This window comes from Nerophis lumbriciformis, linkage group LG32 (genome assembly GCF_033978685.3).
Source record: "Nerophis lumbriciformis linkage group LG32, RoL_Nlum_v2.1, whole genome shotgun sequence".
In the NCBI taxonomy this organism is placed as follows: Eukaryota; Metazoa; Chordata; class Actinopteri; order Syngnathiformes; family Syngnathidae; genus Nerophis; species Nerophis lumbriciformis.
Window position 1 is genome coordinate 14,458,033 of NC_084579.2, and position 25,000 is coordinate 14,483,032.

Sequence of the window (25,000 nt, forward strand, 5' to 3'; positions counted from 1 at the left end):
GTTATGAGTGAGAATATACTTATTTAAAGGTATTTTTGGCTTCATTGAGGTTATCTAATTAGGGACCACAATGTCCCTTTGGGACAGAGGACCCTATTGTATTTGTAAGGTTTTATTATTATTATTCCGCCGCCTCTTTGAGCTGTAATTTGACCCATTTAACATGCTTCAAAACTCACCATATTTGACACACACATCAGGACTGGCAAAAATTGCGATCTAATAAAAAACCTAGCCCCAAAACTCAAAAATGCGCTCTAGCGTCCCCTAGGAAGAAAACACAGACAAAACTGTCTTCCAGTAGGAATGTCGTAGCGACATGAAACAAAAACCTCTATGTAGGTCTCACTTAGACCTATATTTCATACATTGTCATCCTTCAGCTAAAATCAACAGGAAGTTGGCTATTCTCCCTTCAAAACAAACGTTTTGTAAAAACAGTCACTTTTGCCTCTTTGAGCTGTAATTTGACCCCCTTAACATGCTTCAAAACTCACCAAACTGGACACACACATCAGGACTGGCAAAAATTGCGATCTAATAAAAAAACCCAACCCCAAAACTCAAAATTGCGCTCTAGCGCCCCCTAGGAAAAAACACAGATACAACTGCTCCTAGGAAGAAAACTCAGACAAAACTGCCTGTAACTTCCAGTAGGAATGTCGTAGAGACATGAAACAAAAACCTCTATGTAGGTCTCACTTAGACCTACATTTCATACACTGACAACCCCCAGCAAAAATCAACATGAAGTTTGCAATCCCCCTTCAAAACAAAAGTTGTTATTATTATTATACTGCCGCCTCTTTGAGCTGTAATTTGATCCCCTTAACATGCTTCAAAACTCACCATATTTGACACACACATCAGGACTGGCAAAAATTGCGATCTAATAAAAAACCTAGCCCCAAAACTCAAAAATGCGCTCTAGCGCCCCCAAGGAAGAAAACACAGACAAAATTGCCTTCCAGTAGGAATGTCGTAGCGACATGAAACAAAAACCTCTATGTAGGTCTCACTTAGACCTAGATTTCATACAATAACATCCTTCAGCTAAAATCAACAGGAAGTTGGCTATTCTCCCTTCAAAACAAACGTTTTGTAAAAACAGTCACTTTTGCCTCTTTGAGCTGTAATTTGACCCCCTTAACATGCTTCAAAACTCACCAAACTGGACACACACATCAGGACTGGCAAAAATTGCGATGTAATAAAAAAAACACAACCCTAAAACTCAAAATTGCGCTCTAGCGCCCCCTAGGAAGAAAACACAGACACAACTGCTCCGAGGAAGAAAACTCAGACAAAACTGCCAACTTCCATTAGGAATGTCGTAGCGACATGAAACAAAAACCTCTATGTAGGTCTCACTTAGACCTACATTTCATATATTGACAACCTCCAGCAAAAATCAACAGTAAGGTTTGCAATCTCCCTTCAAAACAAAAGTTGTTATTATTATTATACTGCCGCCTCTTTGAGCTGTAATTTGACCGCCTTAACATGCTTCAAAACTCACCATATTTGACACACACATCAAGACTGGCAAACATTGCGATCTAATAAAAAACCTAGCCCCAAAACTCAAAAATGCGCTCTAGCGCCCCCTAGGAAGAAAACACAGACAAAATTGCCTTCCAGTAAGAATGTCGTAGCGACATGAAACAAAAACCTCTTTGTATGTCTCACTTAGACCTAGATTTCATACATTAACATCCTTCAGCAAAAATCAACAGCTAGTTGACAATTCCCCCTTCAAAACAAAAGTTTTGTAAAAACAGTCACTTTTGCCTCTTTGAGCTGTAATTTGACCCCCTTAACATGCTTCAAAACTCACCAAACTGGACACACACATCAGGACTGGCAAAAATTGCGATGTAATAAAAAACCCAACCCCAAAACTCAAAATTGCGCTCTAGTGCCCCCTAGGAAGAAAACACAGACACAACTGCTCCTAGGAAGAAAACTCAGACAAAACTGCCTGTAATGTCCATTAGGAATGTCGTAGAGACATGAAACAAAAACTTCTATGTAGGTCTCACTTAGACCTACATTTCATACACTGACAACCTCCAGCAAAAATCAACAGGAAGTTTGCAATCTCCCTTCAAAACAAAAGTTGTTATTATTATTATACTGCCGCCTCTTTGAGCTGTAATTTGACCCCCTTAACATGCTTCAAAACTCACCATATTTGACACACACATCAGGACTGGCAAAAATTGCGATCTAATAAAAAACCTAGCCCCAAAACTCAAAAATGCGCTCTAGCGCCCCCTAGGAAGAAAACACAGACAAAACTGCCTTCCAGTAGGAATGTCGTAGCGACATGAAACAAAAACCTCTATGTATGTCTCACTTACACCTAGATTTCATACAATAACATCCTTCAGCTAAAATCAACAGGAAGTTGGCTATTCTCCCTTCAAAACAAACGTTTTGTAAAAACAGTCACTTTTGCCTCTTTGAGCTGTAATTTGACCCCCTTAACATGCTTCAAAACTCACCAAACTGGACACACACATCAGGACTGGTGAAAATTGCGATCTAATAAAAAAGGCAAACCCCAAAACTCAAAATTGCGCTCTAGCTCTAGCGCCCCCTAGGAATAAAACACAGACAAAACTGCTCCTAGGAAGAAAACACAAACAAAACTGCCTGTAACTCCCAGTAGGAATGTCGTAGAGACATGAAACAAAAACCTCTATGTAGGTCTTACTTAGACCTACATTTCATATATTGACAATCCCAGCAAAAATCAACAGGAAGTTTGCAATTCCCCCTTCAAAACAAAAGTTTTGTAAAAACTGGTCACCCTTTTTCAAACATTATCTCCTCTGAGCGCGTTTGTCGTGTCGGCTTCAAACTAGCACAGGAAAAAGATTGGACCCTTCTGATTAAAAGTTGACCAAAGAGTTTTAATTACTGCTCCGGTTTGGATTTTATGTGCTGTTAAAGTCGGTCCCGTCCATCGCTGCTTGCAGCTTTAATTTTACGTGTTTTGGAAAGTCTTGATAAGCCAAATGTTATTGTTCTATTGATAATTTTGCTTAGTTCAAATAAAATACCCCTCATTTTTGTATTTTTTTTTTCTTGTTTTTGAACACTGACTTTTTGTAATGTACAGCTGACGCGTTGCTCACAAAGCTGTCCTGTGTTCAGGGGTGGATAATCTAGCTGGCTAGCTAGTTATGCGGCATCACAAAACATGCAGTGTGATGCTTTGTCGCTTTCATAAATAGATAGGAATGTGTGTAATCCCCGCATATAAGTCAAATGTCGAAAATCGGCATGTTCGAGGTGAGCACAGTCTTGCGTGAAAACTCATTTGTGATGCTTTAAAAGTGCACAAACAAACTGGCCCTTCTTTCCAATTAGAGCGCGGCATCTTGTGACTGCCGTCCATCGTCATGGGTCGGCCCCGAAAAAGCACAATGAGGCCCGTTCACGAGGCTCGCAGCGCAACTCAGAGAAGGCCAAATTGATTTGCTCGGACTCATCTTATTAATTCATAGATCCACTCATGAGTCCAGTAAATAACCAATGTGCCTTTTAATGGACTCGCCTTGAGCTCTGCTTCATATAGTGGTGCTTCTCCTACACTCTGCTCTAAAGGACAAACTCTTATTGTTGACATTTTTTTATTTAAATATTCGTAGCTGTTAATAAATCCATAATGTCTATCAATCATCCTGCATATATTTGATAATTTAATAAGTAATACGTTTTTGCTTAGTCTTAGGCATTTATTTTTTTATTATACAATGATTATATCTATCTGTTTTTATTTATTTGACATTTTGTATGTGTGTCTTTATTGTTTTCATTTATCTATTTATTTTTAAACATTTCTTCTTTTTTCTTTTGTTACTGGATGAGCAATTTCATAGGTCATGTTGATGAATATTCCAATACACTTCTTTAGTCTCATGCTGTTATGTACAGGGAGGAGTAGACGGCACAGACAACAAGGGGCGTAGTATAACTCTATGTATTTATTATATATATTACCATATACATAATAACCAAACAATAAGATAATATCATCAACTAGAGAATGGAGTGTGACTAAATCAAAAATGTACAGGGAGGAGTAGACGGCACAGACAACAAGGGGCATAGCATAACTCTATGTATTTATTATATATATTACCATATATATAATAACCAAACAATAATATAATATAATCAACTAGAGAATGGAGTGTGACTAAATCCAAAATGTACAGGGAGGAGTAGACGGCACAGACAACAAGGGGCGTAGTATAACTCTATGTAGTTATTATATATATTACCATATATATAATAACCAAACAATAATATAATATAATCAACTAGAGAATGGAATGTGACTAAATCCAAAATGTACAGGGAGGAGTAGACGGCACAGACAACAAAGGGCGTAGTATAACTCTATTTATTTATTATTTATATTACCATGTATATAATAACCAAACAATAATATAATATAATCAACTAGAGAATGGAGTGTGACTAAATCCAAAATGTACAGGGAGGAGTAGACGGCACAGACAACAAGGGGCGTAGTATAACTCTATGTATTTATTATTTATATTACCATATATATAATAACCAAACAATAATATAATATAATCAACTAGAGAATGGAGTGTGACTAAATCCAAAAGTGTGTACTATGTGTATGAATTAGCTGTTGAGTGTGACCATAAATGTTGAGCGAGAGGCAAGTCCAAAAGGGGCAGGGCAGGCTCATAGATCCGTCAAACAAGCAGGAAGTCAGGGGCTAAGCGGGGCGTGGAAGGTCCGTGTCCAAGCGGGAGGTCGAGAATCCAAAAGGGGCAGCCAGAGAACCAGAGAGGAACAACAGGGAATCACAGGGGAAGACGAGACGCACAGCTCGTCACGTGGAACGAAGGCAGACTGCAGGAAGGACGACAAGGAAGACACGAGACCAATCAAACACAACGGTGGAGAACACAAAGACAGCGCAAGGTTGCATAGAGCTAGATCGCTTACTGTACAGGAACAGATGATTACGTTCTGGCGCCGGATAGCAGGTTGAGCAGGCTTATGAAGGAAGGACCTCTCATTAGGGCCAGGTACGTTGAGTGCTGATAGAAAGCAGCTGCTTGTTGCCGCCGGAAAGACGGGTGCAGGAGATGCGCGGCTGGGGGCGTGTCCCGAGGTGCGCTCCGCGGGGCTCATTGAAGGATGCGCATTGGCATGCGCCTGGGCCGTGACACGCACACTCCAAACAGGGCCAGCCCGTGGCATAAACACTCTATGGCAGGGGTGTCAAACTAATTTTAGATCGGGGGCCACATGGAGAAAAATCTACTCCCAAGTGGGCCGGACTGGTAAAATCACGGCACGATAACTTAAAAATAAAGACGACTTCAGATTGTTTTCTTTGTTTAAAAATAGAACAAGCACATTCTGAAATTGTTTTTTTTTACAATTTATTCGCCGTTATTTATATTTTCTGAATAAATCATGTGATAATGTTCATCAGTCAACTCATTGGTGTTAATTTTCAATCCATCAAGATAAAAAAAAATATATAAATATCAAATTACAGTATGTTTTTTATGTAGTTTGATCATTTTCCTCGACTGATGTACTAACATCAAGTGGTTTATTTTGTACATATGTAGCATCATCTACAACGATACAAAGAATTGCTATTGCGACATCCAGTGGACACATTTAGAACAGCTGTTTCTTTCATTCAAAAATTTCAGGTAAAATTTTTGTACTTAGCAAACTCATCCCGCGGGCCGTATAAAACATGTTCGTGGGCCTGATTCGGCCCTCGGGCCGTACGTTTGACACCCCTGCTCTATGGGGTTGTTTGAGGCCACAACGACTTGAGGTGGTACATGATCATGGCCTGGGCTTTTGCTAAAATTTTAAGATGTTTTATCTATAATATACTATAATTCAGTCAATTATAAAATACGACCTCGCAAAAGTTAGAATGAAAATTTTTCCCCCTCAAAGTTCAATAATAAGGTTGTTTGAATCAAATTTGGAATACCATATTTTTCGGACTATAAGGTGCACTTAAAATCCTTTCATTTTCTCAAAACTCGACAGTGCGCCTAATGTATGGAATAATTCTGGTTGTGCTTACCGACTTCGAAGCGATTTATTTGGTACATGGTGTAATGATAAGTGTGACCAGTAGATGGTAGTCACACATAAAAGATACACGTAGACTGCAATATGACGCCAGTAAACAACACCAAAACTTTAAATGTTCCATTGAAAATAAAGAACATGACACATGGCACTCAAAAATCTGTCAAAATGTTTTAGTATGACTTTGAAGCCGCACCGCTTGATGGATTGTCGGCCCATTACGGCTACCATAGTCAGAGATACAAATATTAGTATGGTGTGTGTATAAGGACCGCAAAATGGCACCCATTAGCAGACATTATCTGGCGTTTTGTTTCACAATATTATGCAAAACCAACTTTTCTTACCTTCTGGTAACTGCTGATGTGTATTTGAGATCTGCATAAGTCCTGAAAATGTGCGCACGTCCGCCACTGTAGTCCGTGCCGATGCCGTAGTCGATAAGCTTCTTATTTTTCTCTATCTTCTTGTTATGTGGCATTCATTCTCTGTTGTTGCCATTTCTAATATAAAGTAGCGTAAAGTTCTAACTTATATCTCGCTATGGAAGCACTAAAAACTACCTTTGTAGTGAGTTTATATTATTCACCCAAGGAACTTTAGTTATTAGAGAGTTCCCATCGGACGGTTTTTCACGGGACACATTTCCAGCGTTGTTGCACTAGTGAGCCACGGGTGAGGAGATGCTGCTCCGTTATTGATTGAAGTAAAGTCTGAATGTCATTAAAACAGTTAGCTCCATCTTTTGACACTTCTTCCACCCATGTCCTTGCACGCTACATCGCTACACCAAAGATGACGGAGAAAAGACGTTGTCGAAGGTGAGCCACGTAAATAAGACCGCCCACAAAACGGCGCATCCGGAAGCGACTGTCAGAAAGCGGCTTGAAGATGATCTGTAAAACATCATCTATGCAACATGTTTACCAAAGAACCACCATTACATGTTATGTAGTTGAAAAGGATTTGCAAATCATTGTATTCTGTTTTTATTAGAGATGCCCGATAATATCGGACTGCCCAAATTATCGGACGATAAATGCTTTAAAATGTAATATCGGAAATTATCGGTATCGGTTGCAAAATTATCGGAATCGTTTTCAAAAAGTACAATTTATGACTTTTTAAAACGCCGCTGTGTACACGGACGTAGGGAGAACTACAGAAAGCCAATAAACCTTAAAGGTACTTCCTTTGCGTGCCGGCCCAGTCACATAATATCTACGGCTTTTCACACACACAAGTGAATGCAAGCATACTTGGTCAACAGCCATACAGGTCACACTGAAGGTGGTCGTATAAACAACTTTAACACTATTACAAATATGCGCCACACTGTGAACCCACACCAAACAAGAATGACAAACACATTTCGGGAGAACATCCGCACCGTAACACAACATAAACACAACAGAACAAATACCCAGAAACCCTTGCAGCACTAACTCTTCCGGGATGCTACAATATACACCCCCGCTACCCCCCGAACCCCGACCCCCCAAACCCGCCCACCTCAACCTCCTCATGCTCTCTCAGGGAGAGCATGTCCCAAATTCCAAGCTGCTGTTTTGAGGCATGTTGAAAAAAATAATGCACTTTGTGACTTCAACAATAAATATGGCAGTGCCATGTTGGCATTTTTTTTCCATAACTTGAGTTGATTTATTTTGGAAAACCTTGTTACATTGTTTAATGCATCCAGCGGGGCATCACAACAACGTTAGGCATAATAATGTGTTAATTCCACGATTGTATATATCGGTATCGGTTGATATTGGTATTATAATTAAGAGTTGGACAATATCGGAAAATCGGATATCGGCAAAAAAGCCATTATCGGACATCTCTAGTTTTTATTTACGTATTACACAACGTGCTTACTTCACTGATTTTGGGGTTTGTAATAATAAAAAATAAATAATATTGCAGACCAAAATGAGGCACTAACAAAATCTTGTTCAGGGCCAGAGATTGCAGTGACAAAAACGTCTACGTTACACATAGGCGGGAGGATTAAACCAGATCAGTATCTACCTACCGTATTTTTCGGAGTATAAGTCGCTCTGGGGTAAAAGTCGCACCGGCCGAAAATGCATAATAAAGAAGGAACAAAACATATATAAGTTGCACTGGAGTATAAGTCGCATTTTTTGGAGAAATGTATTTGATTAAACCCAACACCAAGAATAGACATTTGAAAGGCAATTCAAAATAAATAAAGAATAGTGAACAACAGGCTGAATAAGTGTACGTTATATGAGGCATAAATAACCAACTGAGAACGTGCCTGGTATGTTAATGTAACATATTATGGTAAGAGTCATTCAAATAACTATAACATATAGAACATGCTATACGTTTACCAAACAATCTGTCACTCCTAATCGCTAAATCCCATGAAATCTTATACGTCTAGTCCAGTGGTTCTTAACCTGGGTTCGATCGAACCCTAGGGGTTCGGCAGAGCCTCCGCCGCGGATGTCAAGACACACCCAACTCATCGTGTAAATAAAAACTTCTCCCTGTCGGCGTATTATGGATACCCCCAAACAATGTTCCCTCTAATTTTCCATCTGTGTGAGCAAACGCAAAAACTCCTTGAGCATTCAGTGGAGCACGTGTGAGCGACGTCAGACCTGCATCACACCTGTCCCAAACCTGACTAAATAACAAGTTCAATGTTTTATTATCATTATCAAATGACAGCAGTCATTTCCATGAGATTATGTTCTAATATAAGTGTTTTGGCCCACTTACACTGACTATAACATATTGTTTTTCATGAGCTGTGCAACATTCACATGTTGCACAATGAGATGTAAACACGGGATCATGTGTACATTCCTGTCACTTTGTTTGTAAAATATGTCTTTATTAGTATTTATTTAATATAATAACATCATTTTATGATTACGGTTTGGGTTCGGTGAATGCGCATATGAAACTGGTGGGGTTCGGTACCTTCAACAAGGTTAAGAACCACTGGTCTAATCTCTTACGTGAGTGAGCTAAATAATATTATTTGAAATTATACGGTAATGTGTTAATAATTTCACACATAAATCGCTCCTGAGTACCGTATTTTCCGCACTATAAGGCGCACCGGATTATTAGCCGCACCTTCAATGAATTACATATTTCATAACTTTGTCCACCAATAAGCCGCCCCGGATTATAAGCCGCGCCTACGCTGCGCTAAAGGGAATGTCAAAAAAACAGTCAGATAGTTCAGTCAAACTTTAATAATATATTGAAAACCAGCGTTCTAACAACTCTGTCCCAAAATGTACGCAAATGTGCAATCACAAACATAGTAAAATTCAAAATGGTGTAGAGCAATAGCAACATAATGTTGCTCGAACGTTAATGTCACAACACACAAAATAAACATAGCGCTCACCTTCTGAAGTTATTCTTCATTCGTAAATCCTTCGAATTCTTCGTCTTCGGTGTCCGAATTGAAAAGTTGCGCAAGCGTGGGATCCAAAATGGCCGGTTCCGTCTCGTCGAAGTCATCGGAGTCAGTGTCGCTGTTGTTGTCCAGTAGTTCTGTGAATCCTGCCTTCCGGAAAGCTCGGACCACAGTTGTGACCGAAATATCTGCCCAGGCATTTACGATCCACTGGCAAATGTTGGCGTATGTCGTCCGGCGCTGTCTGCCCGTCTTAGTGAAGGTGTGTTCGCCTTCGGAGCTGTGTGAAAAAAGCCACCCGGCCTCTTCGCGTAAACTTCCCTTAACCACTCGCTCATCTTTTCTTCATCCATCCATCCCTTCGAGTTAGCTTTTATGATGACGCCGGCTGGAAAGGTCTCTTTTGGCAAGGTCTTCCTTTTGAATATCACCATGGGTGGAAGTTAGCATGGCAAGCTAGAACCACAGTGAAGGATGACTTCTCATTCCCTGTGGTGCGAATATTCACCGTACGTGCTCCCGTTCCACAGTGCGGTTCACAGGAATATCAGTTGCTGTGAAATACGGTAGTAATCCGTGTGCGGATGGAGAGATTGCGTCTTTTTATGAACCGGATCCTTGTCGCTTAGTAGGAGCCATTTTGTGGTCTTTACAGATGTAAACAGGAAATGAAACGTACGGTGATATCCGCGCGTTTTTTCTTCTTCTTCCGGGGGCGGGTGGTTGCTTACAGTAGAAGAAGAAGCGCTTCCTGTTCTATGGGGGCGGGTGCTTTCCTTGGCGGTTGCTTGCGTAGAAGAAGAAGCGCTTCCTGTTCTACCGGGAAAAAAGATGGCGGCTGTTTACCGAAGTTGCGAGATCGAAACTTTATGAAAATGAATCGTAATAAAGCGCACCGGGTTATAAGGCGCACTGTCAGCTTTTGAGAAAATTTGTGGTTTTTAGGTGCGCCTTATAGTGCGGAAAATACGGTATAAGTCGCACCCCCGGCCAAACTATGAAAAAAACTGCGACTTATAGTCCGAAAAATACGGTACTCCTTTTCAGACATGTTGAATCGTGCAGCCGTGAACACGTGAGGTCTCACACTGCAACTTTTTATTCCAAATAAATAAAACCATCAGCATAAATCAGACCGTGAGTCTTTCTCCTCCTTCGCCAGCTCACAGTCCCAACCCACGCCACCCGGCGCTCCTTTTAATGTGTTTTTATGCCCACTTTGTAGGAGTCGCCGCCTCCTGGAGAAGGGCCAACATGGTGTCAAATCGCATCTAAAACTTTCAGCCCTTTTTCTAAGTGCCGGTGCTTAATTTTAATAGTCACGTCGACGTGGAGGCCACAGTATTATAATTATGGGCTGTAGTTTAATCTGCCAGTGCCTTAGGAGTAAGTGTGCAATAATGCCTTAACATTAAAAAAACACATTGTTTTTCATCTCAGCAGTTTGGTAATTTGCCGAAGACATATTAGTAATGAGATAAGGTAGTAAAAGTCACCAAGCAGCACAGAAACTGTATTAAAATCCATCTTCGGTGAGAACTTTATGAAGCCGAAACTCATATATGATGATGTGGGTGTGGACCGTGTTTGCCCACTCGAGAAGCATGTGACGATCCAACCGCTGACGACTCCGTGGGCTTCGAGAGGTTAAAGGTGGGTGCGTTCTTGAGTCGTGTCTTGCGAGGTTTTTGCTGTGTTGGCGTTAATTTACATCCGAGCTGCCGTCACGACGCTGCATGCTGTTATTTCATAATCCCCCATGATGACAGCGTCGCATTTCTCTGTGCATTATAGTGACGAGTGTTTTTTTTTTTTTTTTTAGGGCGCGCTACGATGCTCAGGGGTGTTGTTGAGTTTTTGTTTTGTTCATGCTGCACAGTATATTGCAGACAATATGTCTTTGGCATGACTCCCAAGACAGCAAAAACAGTAAAGTGGTTTTAGACCGGTGTAGAAGCAAGTGACATTAATTGTCAAGAGACATTTTAAAGCGCATGCAGAGGCAGATAAAGGTGCTGGGTTTTACGTTGGTAATGATTTAGAGTGCATGAGAAAGTGGAGTGGAAAACATTAGGGCAGGATTGGGCAACCCAAAACGTTAAAAGAGCCATATTGGACCACGAATACAAAAAACTGGTCTGTCTGGAGCCGCAAAAAATGAAAAGCCGTATATAAGTCTTATAATGAAGGCAACACATGAGGTAAGTGTCTATATTAGCTATAATAGCCTACTATCAAAATGACATTAAAAGTCTTATATAAGTCTTATAATGAAGGCAACACATGTAAGTGTCTATATTAACTATAATAGCCTACTATCAAAATGACATTACAAGTCTTATATAAGTCTTATAATGAAGGCAACACATGACATAAGTGTCTATATTAACTATAATAGCCTACTATCAAAATGACATTAAAAGTCTTATATAAGTGTTATAATGAAGGCAACACATGACGTAAGTGTCTATATTAACTATAATAGCCTACTATCAATATGACATTAAAAGTCTTATATGAGTCTTATAATGAAGGCAACACATGACGTAAGTCTCTATATTAACTATAATAGCCTACTATCAAAATGACATTACAAGTCTTATATAAGTGTTATAATGAAGGCAACACATGACGTAAGTGTCTATATTAACTATAATAGCCTACTATCAAAATGACATTACAAGTCTTATATAAGTCTTATAATGAAGGCAACACATGACGTAAGTGTCTATATTAACTAGAATAGCCTACTATCAAAATGACATTAAAAGTCTTATATAAGTCTTACAATGAAGGCAACACATGACGTAAGTGTCTGTATTAGCTATAATAGCCTACTATCAAAATGACATTTAAAGTCTTATGTAAGTCTTATAATAAGGGCAACACATGACGTAAGTGTCTGTATTAGCTATAATAGCCTACTATCAAAATGACATTACAAGTCTTATATAAGTCTTATAATGAAGGCAACACATGACGTAAGTCTCTATATTAACTATAATAGCCTACTATCAAAATGACATTACAAGTCTTATATAAGTCTTATAATGAAGGCAACACATGACGTAAGTGTCTGTATTAGCTATAATAGCCTACTATCAAAATTACATTACAAGTCTTATATAAGTGTTATAATGAAGGCAACACATGACGTAAGTGTCTGTATTAGCTATAATAGCCTACTATCAAAATGACATTACAAGTCTTATATAAGTGTTATAATGAAGGCAACACATGACGTAAGTGTCAATATTAACTATAATAGCCTACTATTAAAATTACATTACAAGTCTTATATAAGTCTTATAATGAAGGCAACACATGACGTAAGTGTCTATATTAACTATAATAGCCTACTATCAAAATGGCATTAAAAGTCTTATATAAGTGTTATAATGAAGGCAACACATGATGTAAGTGTCTATATTAACTATAATAGCCTACTATCAAAATGACATTACAAGTCTTATATAAGTGTTATAATGAAGGCAACACATGATGTAAGTGTCAATATTAACTATAATAGCCTACTATCAAAATGACATTACAAGTCTTATAGAAGTCTTATAATGAAGGCAACACATGACGTAAGTGTCTATATTAGCTATAATAGCCTACTATCAAAATTACATTAAAAGTCTTATATAAGTCTTATAATGAAGGCAACACATGACGTAAGGGTCTATATTAGCTATAATAGCCTACTATCAAAATGACATTAAAAGTCTTATATAAGTCTTATAATGAAGGCAACACATGACGTAAGTGTCTATATTAACTATAATAGCCTACTATCAAAGTGACATTACAAGTCTTATATAAGTCTTATAATGAAGGCAACACATGACGTAAGTGTCTATATTAACTATAATAGCCTACTATCAAAATGACATTAAAAGTCTTATATAAGTCTTATAATGAAGGCAACACATGACGTAAGTGTCTATATTAACTATAATAGCCTACTATCAAAATGACATTACAAGACTTATATAAGTGTTATAATGAAGGCAACACATGACGTAAGTGTCAATATTAACTATAATAGCCTACTATCAAAATGACATTACAAGTCTTATATAAGTGTTATAATGAAGGCAACATATGATGTAAGTGCCTATATTAGCGATAATAGCCTACTATCAAAATGATTATGTGTCGCAGGCTGAAGCAAATCTTCGTTGACAGAAATGTTAAAGTGAAATATTTATTCTACACATTTTTACAACATTAGAACCCAAATGTAAATCAGAGGCTACTCAGAAGGTGAGATAACTCCTGGAAATTACTGGCTTTTACTGGCCAAATGTATAGATGTGTGTGTCCAAGTTAAAGTTTAATGGATTTATTACAATCTTTGGCAAGCTGGGTAATGTTTGCTGTGGTCTGGAACAACATGGCACACAAACAACTATCTGAAATGCAGCCAATATTACACACAGATAATGTGTCATGAGACATGCAAAACTAAATGATCTACAAAGAGATTAAATGTAAAGGAAATTAAATGAGCTCAAATATACCTACAAATGAGGCATAATGATGCAATATGTACATACAGCTAGCCTAAATAGCATGTTAGCATCGATTAGCTTGCAAGTCATGCACTGACCAAATATGTCTGCGTAGCACTCCAACAAGTCAATAACATCAACAAAGCTCACCTTTGTGTATTCACGCACAGCATAAAAGATTTTGTGGACAAAATTGGACAGAGAAGGAGTGGAAGATTTTTTACATGTAAACAAACTGTTACAGTCCACACTATGGTGAGTTCAAGAACCGCCATAAATAGTAGGACAAAACGATGTTCGCCAAATACTCTCATCAGTGAAGCATACACACCAACATATTAAACAGTGGGCTTTCTAACAATTAGGAAGGTTTGTGTCATGTTTGTCCTCAAACAAAAACATACTAAAACAAAAAAATAGATTTTTCCCCCCATCTTTTTCCATTTTCAATCCGTTTTTTATAACATGCCTGGCTTTGGGGTATTGTGGAATAACTTGCCAATGTATCGTACAAATTTGAAAGAATTGGACGTTGGAATTTTAAAATTCAACGTGACAAAACTCCTCTTAGGAAAAATCATGTGTATGGAGTAACAACAAAAATGATGGGCAAAAATACAGCAAAACTATTGAAGGACAGAAAAGTCAGCCTTTATCCCCTGTGGGTTAAGATACTCGAGCAGGCACAAGATATTAAAACAATGTTAAGAACTGTGTTGAATTTGATCCTGAACGGAACAACATGCTTTTTGACGACGTTTATTCAATGTCAGGTTGTGACGTTGATTTGACCTTTGAAATTTGGTCATTTCCCAACCAACAACGTGGCTCCAACGCATACTTGCCAACCCTCCCGGATTTTCCGGGAGACTCCCGAAATTCAGCGCCTCTCCCGAAAACCTCCCGGGACAAATTTTCTCCCGAAAATCTCCCGAAATTCAGACGGACCTGAGTGACGTGTCTACAGCCTGTTTTCACGTCCGCTTTCCCACAATATAAACAGCGTGCCTGCCCAATCATGTTATAACTGTAGAATGATCGAGGGCGAGTTCTTGGTTTCTTATGTGGGTTTATTGTTAGGCAGTTTCATTAACGTCCTCCCAGCGTGATAACAACACACAACAACAGCAGTCACGTTTTCGTCTACCGTAAAGCAGTTTGTCTGCCGTAAACAGCAATGTTGTGACACTCTTAAACAGGACAATACTGCCATCTACTGTGCATGCATATGTGACAATAACATCTAGGGCTTTTAGAGAGTGCAGTGCACAACTGCGCACACAACAAGGAGACGAAGCAGAATGCATCATCAGAGAGGGTGTTCAGCATTGTTAGAAAAATAGTGACAGAGAATAGAACAAGGATGGACAATTCAACCCTTAACTCAACAATGAGTAGATGAGTGTTTTGTGTGTATATATGTGTAAATAAATGAACACTGAAATTCAAGTATTTCTCTAATATATATATATATATATATATATATATATATATATATATATATATATATATATATATATATATGTATGTGTGGGAAAAAAATCACAAGACTACTTCATCTCTACAGGCCTGTTTCATGAGGGGTTCCCTCAATCATCAGGAGATTTTAATGGGAGCATTCACATACCATGGTTTATATAAGGCACAGAGTGGGTGGGTACAGGCTGGCGTAGGGGCGTGGTGATTGGCTCATGTGTTACCTAGGAGGTGTTTCCGTCTGTGGCGGCATGCTGATACAATTTCGCTGCGCTTGTTGAGGGATGACAGGTCTGGACGGTATATAATAAACAGTTTCTCTTTCAAGCATAGGTTGCATCTTTTATTACCACTATTGTAAGGTGTGCTGGATGCAAGAATTTGCCATGTTATTGAATATTCAACATTATTGTCTTTGAGGTCCCAAATGTGTTTGCTGAGTTCTGTGGTATTCCGCAGGTTTTGGTTCCTGAAAGAAGCCTTGTGATTGTTCCATCTGGTTTTAAACTCTCCCTCGGTTAATCCTACATATGTGTCGGATGTGTTAATGTCCTTGCGTGTTACTTTAGATTGGTAAACAACTGATGTTTGTAAGCACCCACCGTTGAGAGGGCAATCAGGTTTCTTGCGGCAGTTGCAGCCTTTGTTGGTTTTGGGGTCGCTCTGTCCGGGGGCCGACTGCTCATTTGCAATTGTTTTGTTGTGGTTTGAGATAATTTGTCGTATATTGTTCATACAGCTGTAGCTCAATTTAATGTTGTTCTTGTTGAATACTTTTCTTAGGGTGTTGCCTTTGAGGAAGTGTTTGTCAATCAGACTGAGGAATTTGTGGCCAATGTTAGTTGAGACGTTTTTGCTGTATGGGGGGTTGTACCAGATGATGTTGTTTCGTTTTCTGTTCTTTTTTGGTTGGTTTCCTGGCGTGGGTTCATAGGTGAGGGTGAAATTGTATCCGCTTTCATCAAGGGCTTTTTGGTACGGGGGGGTTGCTTGGTCAAATTCAGCTTTGCTAGATGACAGCATCGATAGCCTTTTATTAATTCCGGTAGGTATTCTTTTCGTGGTGGTGGGTGGGTGGTTGCTGTCATGGTGCACGTATTGGAGTGTTGTGTTGGATTTCGTGAATGGTTGGTAGCTGTTATTTCTCAGGTTGAAAGTGACGTCGAGGAAGTTGACGGTTTGCTTGTTGGCTTCAATCGTGATCCGTAGGCCGATCTCTTTGAAAATTTGGCATATGCGCTTCTTGGTATTCTCGCTGCTCCTTGGCGAGGCGCGACACACTGCCAGTCCGTCATCACGGTAAATACCAAGGTTCAGGTTGAGGCTAGCAAGCTGGGAGAGGAGGAAACTCCCAACGAGTTCACACGTTTCTGCTCCGTCAAAACTTCCCATAGTGACGTCAAATGTTGAGTTGTTCTTTTTTTGCCATGGTGTACTGTTGTGGATGAGTATGGAGTTTTTTGCGTGGATGATGATGTTTTTTTCGTTGCCTGTGATTGAGTCGTAGTCAGAGGCAAAGTCTAGTGCTTGAGTCAGTAGGTCTTGCGTGATGGAAGGGTAAAATTCTTCGATATCGAAGGAGATAAAGTTGTGCTGTTGTTTGTCTTGGATGTTGTTGAACCATTTGATTACTGCTGCTGTATTTCTCCATTGGTTGAGTGGTGTTTTGTCCTTGATTTTTGTGTTGACTCTGTCCAGGATTATTTTGCTGATTTTTCCTATTTCAGATTTAGTTGGGTTTATTAGTCGGCATGTTGGGTTATTTGCGAAGTTGGGTTTGTGGTCCTTCAATGTGATGAAGGCTTCCTTCAACCATTCACGAAATCCAACACAACACTCCAATACGTGCACCATGACAGCAACCACCCACCCACCACCACGAAAAGAATACCTACCGGAATTAATAAAAGGCTATCGATGCTGTCATCTAGCAAAGCTGAATTTGACCAAGCAACCCCCCCGTACCAAAAAGCCCTTGATGAAAGCGGATACAATTTCACCCTCACCTATGAACCCACGCCAGGAAACCAATCAAAAAAGAACAGAAAACGAAACAACATCATCTGGTACAACCCCCCATACAGCAAAAACGTCTCAACTAACATTGGCCACAAATTCCTCAGTCTGATTGACAAACACTTCCCCAAAGGCAACACCCTAAGAAAAGTATTCAACAAGAACAACATTAAATTGAGCTACAGCTGTATGAACAATATACGACAAATTATCTCAAACCACAACAAAACAATTGCAAATGAGCCGTCGGCCCCCGGACAGAGCGACCCCAAAACCAACAAAGGCTGCAACTGCCGCAAGAAACCTGATTGCCCTCTCAACGGTGGGTGCTTACAAACATCAGTTGTTTACCAATCTAAGGTAACACGCAAGGACATTAACACATCCGACACATATGTAGGATTAACCGAGGGAGAGTTTAAAACCAGATGGAACAATCACAAGGCTTCTTTCAGGAACCAAAACCTGCGGAATACCACAGAACTCAGCAAACACATTTGGGACCTCAAAGACAATAATGTTGAATATTCAATAACATGGCAAATTCTTGCATCCAGCACACCTTACAATAGTGGTAATAAAAGATGCAACCTATGCTTGAAAGAGAAACTGTTTATTATATACCGTCCAGACCTGTCATCCCTTAACAAGCGCAGCGAAATTGTATCAGCATGCCGCCACAGACGGAAACACCTCCTAGGTAACACATGAGCCAATCACCACGCCCCTACGCCAGCCTGTACCCACCCACTCTGTGCCCTATATAAACCATGGTATGTGAATGCTCCCATTAAAATCTCCTGATGATTGAGGGAACCCCTCATGAAACAGGCCTGTAGAGATGAAGTAGTCTTGTGATTTTTTTCCCACACATACATATATTGCGCTCTACTACGGTATCGAGCACTATTTTTTGGATAACCTTATTAAGACATATATATATATATATATATATACAGGTAAAAGCCATTAAATTAGAATATTTTGAAAAACTTGATTTATTTCAGTAATTGCATTCAAAAGGTGTAACTTGTACATTATATTTATTCATTGCACACAGACTGATGCATTCAAATGTTTATTTCATTTAATTTTGATGATTTGAAGTGGCAACAAATGAAAATCCAAAATTCCGTGTGTCACAAAATTAGAATATTACTTAAGGCTAATACAAAAAAGGGATTTTTAGAAATGTTGGCCAACTGAAAAGTATGAAAATGAAAAATATGAGCATGTACAATACTCAATACTTGGTTGGAGCTCCTTTTGCCTCAATTACTGCGTTAATGCGGCGTGGCATGGAGTCGATGAGTTTCTGGCACTGCTCAGGTGTTATGAGAGCCCAGGTTGCTCTGATAGTGGCCTTCAACTCTTCTGCGTTTTTGGGTCTGGCATTCTGCATCTTCCTTTTCACAATACCCCACAGATTTTCTATGGGGCTAAGGTCAGGGGAGTTGGCGGGCCAATTTAGAACAGAAATACCATGGTCCGTAAACCAGGCACGGGTAGATTTTGCGCTGTGTGCAGGCGCCAAGTCCTGTTGGAACTTGAAATCTCCATCTCCATAGAGCAGGTCAGCAGCAGGAAGCATGAAGTGCTCTAAAACTTGCTGGTAGACGGCTGCGTTGACCCTGGATCTCAGGAAACAGAGTGGACCGACAGCAGCAGATGACATGGCACCCCAAACCATCACTGATGGTGGAAACTTTACACTAGACTTCAGGCAACGTGGATCCTGTGCCTCTCCTGTCTTCCTCCAGACTCTGGGACCTCGATTTCCAAAGGAAATGCAAAATTTGCATGGTTGGGTGATGGTTTGGGGTGCCATGTCATCTGCTGGTGTCGGTCCACTCTGTTTCCTGAGATCCAGGGTCAACGCAGCCGTCTACCAGCAAGTTTTAGAGCACTTCATGCTTCCTGCTGCTGACCTGCTCTATGGAGATGGAGATTTCAAGTTCCAACAGGACTTGGCGCCTGCACACAGCGCAAAATCTACCCGTGCCTGGTTTACGGACCATGGTATTTCTGTTCTAAATTGGCCCGCCAACTCCCCTGACCTTAGCCCCATAGAAAATCTGTGGGGTATTGTGAAAAGGAAGATGCAGAATGCCAGACCCAAAAACGCAGAAGAGTTGAAGGCCACTATCAGAGCAACCTGGGCTCTCATAACACCTGAGCAGTGCCAGAAACTCATCGACTCCATGCCACGCCGCATTAACGCAGTAATTGAGGCAAAAGGAGCTCCAACCAAGTATTGAGTATTGTACATGCTCATATTTTTCATTTTCATACTTTTCAGTTGGCCAACATTTCTAAAAATCCCTTTTTTGTATTAGCCTTAAGTAATATTCTAATTTTGTGACACACGGAATTTTGGATTTTCATTTGTTGCCACTTCAAATCATCAAAATTAAATGAAATAAACATTTGAATGCATCAGTCTGTGTGCAATGAATAAATATAATGTACAAGTTACACCTTTTGAATGCAATTACTGAAATAAATCAAGTTTTTCAAAATATTCTAATTTACTGGCTTTTACCTGTATATATATATATATATATATATATATATATATATATATATATATATATATATATATATATATATATATATATATATAATAAAGTAAAAAAAAAAATGTATATATATATATATATATATATATATATATATATATAGCTAGAATTCACTGAAAGTCAAGTATTTCTTATATATATATATATATATATATATATATATATATATATGAAATACTTGACTTGGTCAATTCTAGCTGTAAATATACTCCTCCCCTCTTAACCACGCCCCCAACCACGCCCCCCCCCACCCCCCCACCCCCCGAAATCGGAGGTCTCAAGGTTGGCAAGTTTGCTCCAACGTTAAGACACCACCGTTGTCTCGATTTACAAACACATCGGTTTTGCAACGTTGTTTGCCAAATAATCAACATTGTATCAATGTCTTGGGCCTTCGCTGTGATGGATGTGATTATTTTTTAGCTTAGTGAAGCGACTCCACACTGTGTATGGAGACATCCAATTAGCTGCTAGCCGCTTTTCAGCTGGTGTACTAAAAATTGTGTCAGCCAGAGTGGATCGGCATTATAAGGATCCCTCAGGCGGTACTGCATCAAAAAGCGACATCAGTGTGTAAAGGATATCACAACTTATATTCAATTGAGTAGACTGCAAAGACAAGATACTTAATGTTCGAACTGGAAAACTTTATTTTTTGCAAATATTAGCTCATTTGGAATTTGATGCCTGCAACGTGTTTAAAAAAAGCTGGCACAAGTGGCAAAAAAGACTGAGAAAGTTGAGGAATGCTCATGAAACACTTATTTGGAACATCCCACAGGTGAACGGGCTAATTGGGAACAGGTGGGTATAAAAGCAGCTTCCGTGAAATGCTCAGTCATTCACAAACAAGGATGGGGCGAGGGTCACCACCTTGTGAACAAATGCGTGAGCAAATTGTCGAACAGTTTAAGAACGACATTTTTCAGCGAGCAATTGCAAGGAATTTAGGGATTTCACCATCTACGGTCCGTAATATCATCAAAAGGTTCAGAGAATCTGGAGAAGTCACTGCATGCAAGCGGCAAGGCTGAAAACCAACATTGAATGCCTGTGACCTTCGATCATTCAGGTGGTACTGCATTAAAAAGCGACATCAGCGTGTAAAGGATATCACTACAGGGACTCAGGGACACTTCAGAAAACCGTTGTCAGTAACTACAGTTCGTCGCTACATCTGTAAGTGCAAGTTAAAACTCTACAATGCAAAGCCAAAGCCATTTATCAACAACACCCAGAAACACTGACGGCTTCGCTGGGCCTGAGCTCATCTAAGATGGACTGATGCAAAGTGTAAAAGTGTTCTGTGGTCTGACGAGTCCACATTTCAAATTGTTTTTGGAAACTGTGGACGTCGTGTCCTCCGGACCAAAGAGGCAAAGAACCCTCCGGACTGTTTTAGGCGCAAAGTTGAAAAGCCAGCATCTGTGATGGTATGGGGGGTGTATTAGTATTCAAGGCATGGGTATTTTACACATATGTGAAGGCACCATTAATGCTGAAAGGTTTTGGAGCAACATCCAAGCAACGTTATCATGGACGCCCCTGCTTATTTTAGCAAGACGATTTCAAGCCACGTGTTACAACAGCGTGGCTTCATAGTAAAAGAGTGCGGGTACTAGACTGGCCTATAAGGTATTAATCGGCAATGGCGATCACATACCTTTTCACGAAAATCGTCCGAGGCTGATCGTGATTGATTGACACATTCCTATAAAACACAGCAATTACAGTGCATCATAAAAAAGTGTATTGAACAAGACCTTAGCAACAGAACCAATGTTGTAGTAAAGTTCTAACCTGATCGCTTGTCTCTTGTTCTGTCCCCTACAGATGTTGGAGCCAAAGATGGATGCGCCCCCTTGTGAGTTGGGTGGAGTCGGGGCGGACCGAGAAGGCGTTTGCCTCCACCGACCACCACGGGGCTCCGAAGGCGAGGACAGCAGCCTGTACCCGTCCAGTCCCTCGGAACCCTTGACCCTGAGCAGCTCTCACCCCTCGGAGCCGCTCACCCCTCTGCATGAGGTGTACTTGCCCCTCGGTAGCCTGGGGGGGTCCGAGGAGCGGCATAAGGTGCCGCCCACGCCGCCGCCCTCCACCGAGGGCGAGGACTGGAAAAGCATGGAGGGACATGAGATGGAGATCTGGAGAGAGGACAGGCGAGAGTATGAGGAAGAGGACGGCATGAGCAGGAAGAGTGAGCTGGAAGAAGACGAGGTCAACTTCGTGGTGTCCGTCCCAGATGAGGACAACGCCTCCGAACCGCCGGACACCAACGCCCCGCCTTCGTCCTCCTCGTCGTCATTCGTCATCCCCGAGCTGCGTCTGGACCGCTCCTTCAGCGCCGACGCCCTCTCCTCCACCAACACGGACGAGGAGGAGTACGACGACGAGGACGAGGAGGACTCCGAGGAGGAGGACGAGGAGGACGACGAGGAAGAGGACGACAGCGACGACGCCTACCTGGAGCGCAGCGACAGCAAGCGGCGCTCCATGGTGGAGGGCGCCACCTGCGAGAAGCACGGCGGCGGCGGCGGCGGCCTGAGCGTGCAGAACTCCCTGCGCCGGCGCACCCACAGCGAGGGCAGCCTGCTGCAGGACCCCCGCACGCCGTGTTTCACCTCGGACAACGCCATCAACTGCCTGGAGGTGGGCGGGGCGCGACACAAGGGCGGCTGGACGCTTCCCTCGCCCAAGACCCTGAAGAAGGAGCTGACCAAGAATGGCGGCTCGATGCATCAGCTGTGTATGCTCTTCTCTGGCAGGAAGGTAAGCGCATCCTTGCATACGATTTCAAACTTGCTTGTGGGTTGTGGCTAAAAATGTAAACAAACATTTATAATCATTTTAAAAATGATCAGTGACTTGCTACATTGCTAGGGCGTCTTACTAAATCGCCAAAAATGATTCCCGGGCGTGGCCACCGCTGCTGCTCACTGCTCCCCTCACCTCCCAGGGCGTGAACAAGGGGATGGGTCAAATGCAGAGGACACATTTATCCACACCTAGTGTGTGTGTAACAATCATTGGTACTTTAGCTTTAACTTTGGGGCGGTATAGCTCGGTTGGTAGAGTGGCCGTGCCAGCAACTTGAGGGTTCCAGGTTCGATCCCCGCTTCCGCCATCCTAGTCACTGCCGTTGTGTCCTTGGGCAAGGCACTTTACCCACCTTCTCCCAGTGCCACCCACACTGGTTTAAATGTAACTTAGATATTGGGTTTCACTATGTGAAAGCGCTATATAAATATAATTCACTTCACTTTAACTTTACTTGATGGCCGCCATGTTTTTGGATTAGTCTTGTTTAGTGTTGTAACGATACCAATCTTTTGTTAAGTTAAGTTAAGGTACCAATGATTGTCACACACACACTAGGTGTGGTGAAATTTGTCCTCTGCATTTGACCCATCACCTTGTTCACCCCCTGGGAGGTGAGGGGAGCAGTGGGCAGCAGCAGTGGCCGCGCCCAGGAATCATTTTTGGTGATTTAACCCCCAATTCCAACCCTTGATGCTGAATGCCAAGCAGGGAGGTAATGAGTCTCATTTTTATAGTCTTTGGTATGACTCGGCCTCACAACCTACCGATCTCAGGGCGGACACTCTAACCACTAGGCCACTGAGTAGGTACCGCTACTAAAATTATTTCGATACTTTTCGGTACTTTTTTAAATAAAGGGGACCACAAAAAAAATTGCATTATTGGCTTTATTTTAACAAAAAATCTTAGGGTACATTAAACATATGTTTCTTGTTAAGTAATGTAAATAAAAAAGTGAAAATACAAGATAACTTTTCTTTTGGTAGTAAGTAAACAAACAAAGGCTCCTAATTAGTCTGCTGATGTATGCAGTAACATATTGTGTCATTTATCATTCTATTATTTTGTCAAAATTATTAAAGAAAAGTGGTAGAAAATAAATTGGCTCTGTTATGTGTAAAATCATGTTTCCTGTTCCTGTAGTTGTGGGGACGCACGATAAAACATGTTCACAGTTGACACTGCAAACATAAACATGACCCTGAAATTGGAATCCGAAGCTTAATCCACGAACACACACATTTTCATGCTTTCACCGTTCCCGGGATGCCTCACTGACATAATACCTTCTCGAAGCGCTGCAGTAACTCCAGACGTGACCTCAATCTGACTCCAAATTCCAAATCAAATTTTACTCTTTAAAACCTCCAACCCAGAGCCTATCATTTTTTTCCCCTGGCTTTTTGAAAACAAAGCTGTCCTTTTTGTAAAGTGGTGATGGTGGGTTCGATACACACTGCATACAAGAGCTGACAAAATATAAGATAAAAAGACTAGATTTCAAGAAAAAAATACTCAAATTTAGTGAAATTAATTAAATAAATTTTACTTATATCTACAAATTAGCAGGACTTTTTTTTTTTTTTTTTTTTAAATAGAAACAAGTACTTAATTCTGAAACAAGCATTATTCAATTTGCATATTAAACATTCTTGGGATTGACATTTTTTTGTATTTTTTTATCAGTTATTTTCTACATTTTAACATTTTTAAACTAGAATAGACAAAATATAATTATTCATGCTAAAATTCAGAGTATAACGTAAAGACAATAACTAAAAATAAGTCAAATGTTATTAAAACTATAGGGACATTTTGAGAAATACAATTTTAAATCTTGGCGAGTGGCAAAACATTTGCACTGCACATGGTGGGTCTGAGATGGTATCATGAGGAAGGAGGCTTTTACTTCATGACGCCACGAAAAATCTTTAAAAGTGACCGTCTGAATGCATATTCTCTCAAAGTGAGGAATATTATAGATTATTACCATATTTGGTGCTCATACACAGGCTTCACAGGCTCATATTGACATTAGAACATCATTAAAAAGTAAA

General features: G+C 40.4%; 1 protein-coding gene across 5 annotated transcripts in view; it reads left to right on the forward strand.

Annotated features, from left to right (window-relative positions):
- rgs3a (regulator of G protein signaling 3a) overlaps positions 1–25,000 on the forward strand; it is a 336,515-nt gene that overhangs the window by 191,154 nt on the left and 120,361 nt on the right. For all 5 annotated transcript variants that reach the window (XM_061927475.1, XM_061927478.2, XM_061927477.2 and 2 more), the window contains one exon: positions 21,957–22,892. In XM_061927475.1, the coding sequence (XP_061783459.1) occupies positions 21,957–22,892 (936 nt within the window). The remainder of the gene's footprint in view (positions 1–21,956; positions 22,893–25,000) is intronic.